The following is an 8343-nucleotide window of genomic DNA, read 5'->3' as shown; positions in this document are numbered from 1 at the left end:
ATTTATATCAAGAAAACCCTCTCACAATTCCAAATCATGTTCAAATGCTAGAGTATTGCAACAAAAACATCTTTCAAAATCACAAACCACAATCTTTAATTCAATGCAAGAGAGGGAGTTCATAATTCATGCTCTCAACAATCTTTAATCTAAAATTCATACATATAATACATACATATATATATATATATATATATATATATATATATATCAATCTTGGGAGTAAAGGCCACAAGGCCAAAGCAATAGTAGTATTAGAAACCTTTCGAAATGCATATCAATGATATAATTTTCAAAACCCCCATAAAATACATGCTTTAACAATTTCTAAGCCCATGTAGTTTTTTTAGGATAAACCCCACGCACCTCTGTTTCAGAAAATAACGGATGATTCTTGAAGCCTATGATTTGGGGATTCCAAATCTTCAATTAGTTTTGAAAACCCACGGTTGAATCTTGAGTTATTTGGGTTTTTAGTTTGAAACCCTAGAGAGTGTTCTTGAGTAATTTGGATGAATATATCAGTGATATGGTGTTTTGGGATTGAAATCTCGTGTTATAGCTGGATAGGGGTTGGAAAATACCACTTTTTCCCTTAAAAACGCGAAAACCATATCTGAAAATTTGGAGCGTGCGATAGGGCGTGCGTCGCACGCTTATCGCTGTCTCAGTCACTAAAATGGTCATAACTTTTCGCTTGGATATCGGATTTAGGTGAAATTGATATCGTTGAAAATCTTATTCGAACACCTTTCATTTGATATATAATCGGCCCTCTAATTCATCATATTCTAGGAGTTATGGTCGATAGAAGTTGACCCAAGTTTGAACATCCACTAAAACTTATTCAATTGAAATGTTTTCAACTCGTCTTAGAGTTAGGGGATTTTTGTAACTCAATTCATATTCAAAGGTATTCTTAAACTATAGGATTGATCACCACACATATATTAACAAGGAATCATCTAGTTCAGGTCTGTACGCATAAGGATGATGGTCTTGATTCTATCCCGAAAGTACGGGTGTTACATGATGGTTTCGAAAAATTATCCCTCAATCTCGTCTTATAATACCGAAAAAAGGCATTCGATTGCATGACTTAATCATCTCTAATGTTTGAGAATGACATTCTCCTACTCTTTTGGCTACTTAATATGCTTGACTAGATCAATTATTGATCCAATAAAGTATTCTTTTTTAATAAAATAGGTCCACATAAATAGATGTCTAATCAAGTATAAGGATTTGCCGGATCATCAACTAAAAAGCAGTTTACTTTGTTTTATTTTTTTCCTATTTTTTTCTTTTTCAAGCTTTGGAATTTTACATCAAATTGAATGAATTTTTGTGATGCAGCTTTCTTTGAAATTTCTATATCAAGAATTTTGTGACTTTAATGTTATGAAAAGTAAGTATAGTTCAAAATATATTAGAGATAATGTCAGTCTAAGAGTGGATATGCTCCACTAGTTTAAAGATGAGAAATGAGAACCAAACATATCTGCATCACATACCATATGATTTTTGTCTGAATTAAATTGAATTATTCCATGCCCTTTTTCATTTTGCTATTAAATTTAATATCAGTGAACTTTATTTTGTGATAATGTTAAAGTGGCAAGACTATATTGGTAATGAACTATATCTTTTTATTTATTTGGAAGTGAAAGGGATTTGTTTGAAATTTCTCATTGGAAAATACAACATAATTCAACTCACAATTCATTATCTTTCTTGGTTTGGTTTAATTTCCTCTGCTCTTAATTTTTTTTAGGGAGGTGCATCCCATTAACAACTAGTTCAATTGAACTCATTTTTCTCAGACACGAAACACAAATATATTATGAATCCTCACATTTTAGGCATGAGACGATTTGAATAGTTCAACATGTCTATTCAAACTTGGAATTGATTAATATGAATGAAGAAAGTTCAAACACATACAAACAAGCATATGGAGATAATTCCTTCCCTAATTTCTCCGCTTTGATCGCCTTTTTTAGTAACAGTGATGTTTTCGGGCTCACTTGTGTATTGAATACATGCTACCTTTCACCAGCAAATGCATATCGGATAACTCAGCCACCCCCATAACTATGGCAGATTGAAAAATCATTAGACTTTTATTTTTCTGAAACGAGAAACCTATCATATCCAGCCAACACACCAGCAACAGCAATGGCATGAAGGATGTCATTTGCCTCTGAAAAGAGATTTGGGACCATCAGCTCATTTTCAAGATGAGCTAATCAAGCTTTAAGAAGAAGACTCATTGAATTGGAAGTCTTTCTGATGCGACGCCTTATATGACACGCAAGACTTGTGCAGGTTTACTGCTATATAAGTAGTATACACTGCATCAATTACATCCATCAACAAACAAAATAATCAACTCGTAATCACTTAATTAGCAGTATATGATGATGCTTCCCAACAAAATATTCTCGTTATTACTTCAGTTTTTCACTCTCTTGTACCTCGTTACAATTACTTTTGCTTCCACCGAGGAAGTAACTGCTCTGCTTAAATGGAAATCAACTTTCAAGAACCAGAATAATTCCTTATTGGCTTCATGGCAACCAAGTTCTGATGCATGCAACGACTGGTACGGAGTTTCATGCATTAATGGTAGGGTGAACACGTTGAATATCACGAATGCTAGTGTCTTTGGTACACTATGCTATTCCGTTTTCATCTCTCCCTTTTCTTGAGTATCTCAATCTTAGCATGAACAATTTGTCTGGCACCATCCCACCTGAGATTGGTAATCTGAAAAACCTAAATAATCTGACATTATCCAATAATCAACTTACTGGTTCAATTCCGTCTTCCTTTGGAAATTTGAGAAACTTGCAAACTCTGTTTCTCGGCCCCAACAATCTGATTGAGGAAATTCCTTCATCTATTTGTAATTTGACATCACTGAAAGTCCTGTATTTGTCCAGAAACAACTTGAAAGGAAAATTTCTGCAATGCTTGGGTAATATCAGTGGCCTCCAGTATGTGATGATGTCACACAATAATCTCAGTGGCCTCCGTCTATTTGCAATTTAACATCACTATGAATTCTAGATTTGTGTAGAAACAATCTAAAAGCAATTCCGCAATGTTTTGGCAACATGAGTGGTCATCTTGAGGTTCTTGATATGAAGCACAACAATCTTTCCGGTACTCTTCCAACAACTTTTAGCATTGGAAGTACACTAAGAAGCTTAAATTTGAATGGAAATAAGCAAGAGGGAAAAATTCCACGATCCTTGGAAATTTGCCAACGACTGGAAGTTCTTGATTTAGGGGACAATCTCCTCAATGATACATTTCCAATGTGGTTGGGAACTCTTCCTGTGCTGCGAGTTTTAAGCTTGAGATCGAATAAGTTGCATGGACCCATTAGAACTTCAGGAAGTGAATCCATGTTTCTTGAGCTTCGAATCTTTGATCTCTCTCGCAATGATTTTTCCAAAAACTTGCCGACGAGTTTGTTTCAACATCTGAAAGCCATGAGGAAAACTGATCAAACATCGAAGGAACCACGATATCTTGGAGATTCATATTACCATGATTCTGTTACGGTTTCAACCAAGGGGCTGGAGCTTCAACTTCTTCGAATTTTGACTATTTTTACAACCATTGATCTTTCAAATAACAGATTTGAAGGATACATTCCAAGTACTGTGGGAGATCTTATTGCGCTTCACGTTCTAAATTTATCTCATAATGGATTGCAAGGTCCTATTCCGCAATCATTTGGAAGTTTATCTTCAGTTGAGTCATTGGACCTGTCAGGTAACCATCTTGAAGGAGAGATACCAGCACAATTTGCTTCTCTTACATCTCTCGAAGTTTTAAATCTCTCCTACAATCATCTCGAAGGGTGCATTCCTCAAGGAAATCAATTTCATACCTTTGAGAACAATTCATATGAAGGTAATGATAGATTACGTGGATTCCCACTTTCAAAAGGTTGTGGTAATGACGGTCATGATTCAGCATCGGAGGAAACTTATGCTAGATCTGCGTTTGATGAAGAAAGCAACTCTGAATTTCTGAATGATTTTTGGAAGGCCGCTCTTATGGGGTATGGAACCGGACTATGCATCGGACTATCCATAATATATATCTTGATCTCAACTGGAAATATGAAATGGCTTGAAAGAACCGTTGAAGAGCTGGGACACAAAATTATGATGGCAAGGAGAAAGAAGCAGCGAAGGCAAAGGAATTATAGAAGAAAAAATAATCAATTCTAAACAATTTACAGGTAGTCAAAGCTAAGTTCTACACTAATATATTAGTTTTCATGTTTTTTTCAATAACAACAATTAATGGATACTCTCTCCGAAGTATATTTTTCTTATTGAGAAGTGTTTGACGCTCACTATCTTATTTTTCAAATTTCAGATGTCAAGGATAAGAAAACGTTGGCGCAGTGGAGTTGGTTGCTCGTATGTTCACTATTACGCTTTATTTTGAGAGATGTCTGCATCTACATTTGTTCTTCTTTAGTTTGTATTAATCTACTCAAGGTTTATTAACTTAATACAAGTTCATATGCCCAAGCTATGTAATTCATAATTTCAAACCATATTTGTTTCGCAAACAGAAATAAGCTTATATTTGTGATTAAATTAATAAAGTTTATGTGAAATTTTTACGTACATTTTATTGTCAGATTTCTCTATAACAACATTTTTTTGTAGCGAGCGAGTTCCAATTGAAATTGATTTTTTATGTTATATATATATGGAATCTTACTAGCTCAAACTATCTGAACTTTCGCTTTATTAGTGACGGTCAATTTCTATCTTCAATTCCCGTTATATTGTATGTTTTCTAGAGTAGCAACTGATAGGGGCAGAGCCAAGTAGGTTCAACGATGCGAAAACTTATATTATTTATGTACGGTTAAAATTATTTTTAATATATATATGATAGATATTAAATCCCTTTGACTTCTTTACATGTTTACTTTTTCATATTTTGAACTCTTTAGCGAAAATCCCAGCTCCATCGTGACATTTGGTAGTAGCAACCAAAACTGTGGGCTATAGCACACTGAATTGGCTCGAAAATGGCGCGTTAGCATTGTATCGTTCATTTGACCACCCAAACCGCCCAAAAAACCACAATGGCCTACTCTAGGCATCTCCTCAACCTGCTCGAGGTAGCTCGATCGATTTTTAGCCAAAATCATGCTCGAACCCTAGGCCCACCCCGAAAAACGTACACTGCACCAATTTTATCCATCAACAAACAAAATAATCAACTCACAATCACTTAATTAGCAAAATATGATGATGGTTTCGAAATTATTCTCTTTTCTTGAGTGTTTCACTCTCTTGTACCTCTTTGCAATTACTTTTGCTTCCAATGAGCAAGAGCAAGACTTAAATGTAAACTAAGTGTCGAGTACGTTTAAGTTGTCACATCAGAATGAAAAATCAAAATTAAAATGAAGAGAATAGAAGTTGAATGATTCTTAGCTATTAAAGTGAAAAATACTTTCACTTGAATTGACAATTCAAATTAAAAGCACGTCTGTCATAGAACATATAGTAAAGAAATTATTTTCTTAAAGCAAATGACCACATCATATGAAGTTTTTATGGAAGAGACTTGTACAATGACTTGAGAATGACAAAATTTAAGTATTTGCAGTTGGACTCTTTCTTTCTTTCAAGGGTAAAAAAGATGTAGATTATATGACTTAGTCATATCGAATGTTTGAGAATGACATTCTCCTACTGTTTTGCCTACTTAAATGTAGCTAACTTTGAAATTTCTACAGCAAGATATGGAAAATACAACACATCTCCCACTTACAATTCATTATCTTTCTTGGCTTAATTTCCTCCGTTCTTTTTTTTTTTTCGAGGGAGATACAACCCATTTACAACGAGTTCAATTAAACTCATTTTTCTCAGACACGAAACACAAATATATTATGAAGCCTCACAAGGCACGAGGCGATTTGATAGTTTTATTTTATTTAAAAAGTAAATGTAGATGGACTTGGACAAGAAAAAATAAAAATATAAATAGCAAAAATAAAACAATTTAGTTTCTTAGACAAAATAGGCCAAACTGGCATTTTTCTTGGCAAGACTAAAGACTAAAGCATTGACTTGGAGAATGACATCTTCTAAACTTGGAATTGATTAATATGAAGAAAGTTCAAACACATACAAACAAGCATATGGACATAATTCTTTCCCTGATTTCTCCGCTTTGATCGGCTTTTTTTTTTTCAATAACGGTTAGAGTTTGTGACCCGAATTTTGTTGATTCGGCCTGAAAAATTCGCGGTGCAACCCATGTTCGCCCCGAGTATGTTGGGCTTTGGATTTTTTTGTACGCATGTATTATATAACTATGTTTAGTGGATTGTTTTTGGTTGTGAAAAATTACGTCATTGAGACTTTCGTCTCCTCCACTATACTCCTCTCTATTATAGTGAATTCCTCCTCCTCAGCCCGTGATTTTTCCCGTCAAGGGTTTCTACGTAAATCTGTGTGTGTTCATCTTGTTGCTTCTTTTGCTTATCCTATTGCTTATTCCTGTTTGATTCGATAACAATAACAGTGGTGTTCGGGCTAACTTGTGTATTGAATACGTGCTACCTTTCACTAGCAAATGCATACCGGATAGCTCAGTCACCACCGTGACTTTGGAAGATTGAAAAGTCACCTAGTGTTTTTCGGTTTAGGGTAAAATTTAACATCAAACGAAAATTCAAAGAGACATGGATTTGTGTGGTGGTGTTTTCATATGAAATTTCCACAGGAAGACTTACAAAATTTAAGTATTTGCAGTTGGACTCTTTCTTTATTTCAAGAGTAAAAAAGATGTAGATTATATGACTTCGTCATATCTAATGTTTGAGAATGACATTCTCCTACTCTTTTGCCTACTTAAATGTAGCTAACTTTGCAATTTCTAGGGCAAGATATGGAAAATACAACACATCTCCCACTTACAATTCGTTATCTTTCTTTGCTTAATTTCCTCCGTTCTTTATTTTTTTTTTTTTTTTTGAGGGAGATACAACCCATTAAAAACGAGTTCAATTAAACTCATTTTTCTCAGACACGAAACACAAATATATTATGAAGCCTCACATGGCAGGCATGAGGTGATTTGATAGTTTTATTTTATTTAAAAAGTAAATAATAGCGGTGTTCAAACTAACTTGTTTATTCAATACCTGTTACCTTTCACTAGCAAATGCATATTGGATAACTTAGTCTCCACCATGAGTTTGGCACCCATAAGACTTATAATTAGACTCTGAATAGTTTTTGTTTCAATAAAATAAATTAAGATCATCATCGGCGCTATCATCTATTAAAAGATTTACCCCCTTTTTCTTTTTAAGAAGAAAAAAGAAAAAAAGTTTTTTTTTTATATATTTCAAACTAACTTCACATGATGGTTGATGATTAGAGTAAAGAATACATTTTGTTAATGAGTAGCAACATCAAACGAAAATTCAAAGAGACATGGATTTGTGTGGTGGTGTTTTCATATGAAATTTTCACAGCAAGACTCACAAAGTCTTTCTTGAATTCATTTTTGTGTGATGTAGTTTTCAAATGCATTTAATACAAAGAAATGCATTTAATTATTTGAAGACTTGCAAAGAAACGCATTTAATTATTTGAAGACTTACAAAGAATGCATTTAATTATTTGAAGACATACAAAGAATGCATTTAATTATTTGAAGACTTACAAAGAAATGCTTTTAATTATCTGAAGTTTGATTCGATAATTTAAGACAATGACTCATTGACTTGGAAGTCTTTCTGATGCAACCCCTTATTTGAGATGCAAAACTTATTTTGATAGTTTACCGCAATATAAATAGTTTACCCTGCACCTTTTCATCCATCAACAAACAAAATAATCACTTAATTAGCAGTATATGATGATGGTTTCAAAAATATTCTCTTTACTTCATTTTTTCAATCTCTTGTACCTCTTTACAATTACTTTTGCGTCCACTGAGGAAGCAACTGCTCTTCTAAAATGGAAAGCAACTTTCAAGAACCAGAATAATTCTTTACTGGCTTCATGGACGCCAAGTTCTGATGCATGCAAAGACTGGTATGGAGTTTCATGCTTTAATGGCAGGGTAAACATGTTGAATATCACGAATGCTAGTGTCTTTGCTACACTCTATGCTTTTCCGTTTTCATCTCTCCCTTTTCTTGAGTATCTTGATTTTAGTATGAACAATTTGTCTGGCACCATCCCACCTGAGATTGGTAATCTCACTAATCTTGTCTGTCTTAACTTGAATATCAATCAAATTTCGGGCACAATCCCATCACAAATCGGCTCA

General features: G+C 34.0%; 1 protein-coding gene and 1 pseudogene across 1 annotated transcript; both read left to right on the top strand.

Moving 5' to 3' along the window:
- Positions 1–1841: 1841 nt before the first annotated feature.
- Positions 1842–4576, top strand: LOC107855757 (annotated as a pseudogene).
- A 3353-nt stretch (positions 4577–7929) lies between these two features.
- On the top strand, positions 7930–8266 carry LOC124891821 (MDIS1-interacting receptor like kinase 2-like; the record flags this gene model as incomplete). The annotated part of the gene is made up of 1 exon (XM_047403415.1): positions 7930–8266. A coding segment is annotated over exon 1 (337 nt), but the record flags the coding sequence as incomplete, so codon positions are not given.
- Between the last annotated feature and the right edge of the window lie 77 nt (positions 8267–8343).

The sequence above is a fragment of the Capsicum annuum genome, unplaced genomic scaffold, assembly GCF_002878395.1.
Source record: "Capsicum annuum cultivar UCD-10X-F1 unplaced genomic scaffold, UCD10Xv1.1 ctg4082, whole genome shotgun sequence".
NCBI lineage: Eukaryota > Viridiplantae > Streptophyta > Magnoliopsida > Solanales > Solanaceae > Capsicum > Capsicum annuum.
This window is presented reverse-complemented; position numbering and strand designations above follow the sequence as displayed.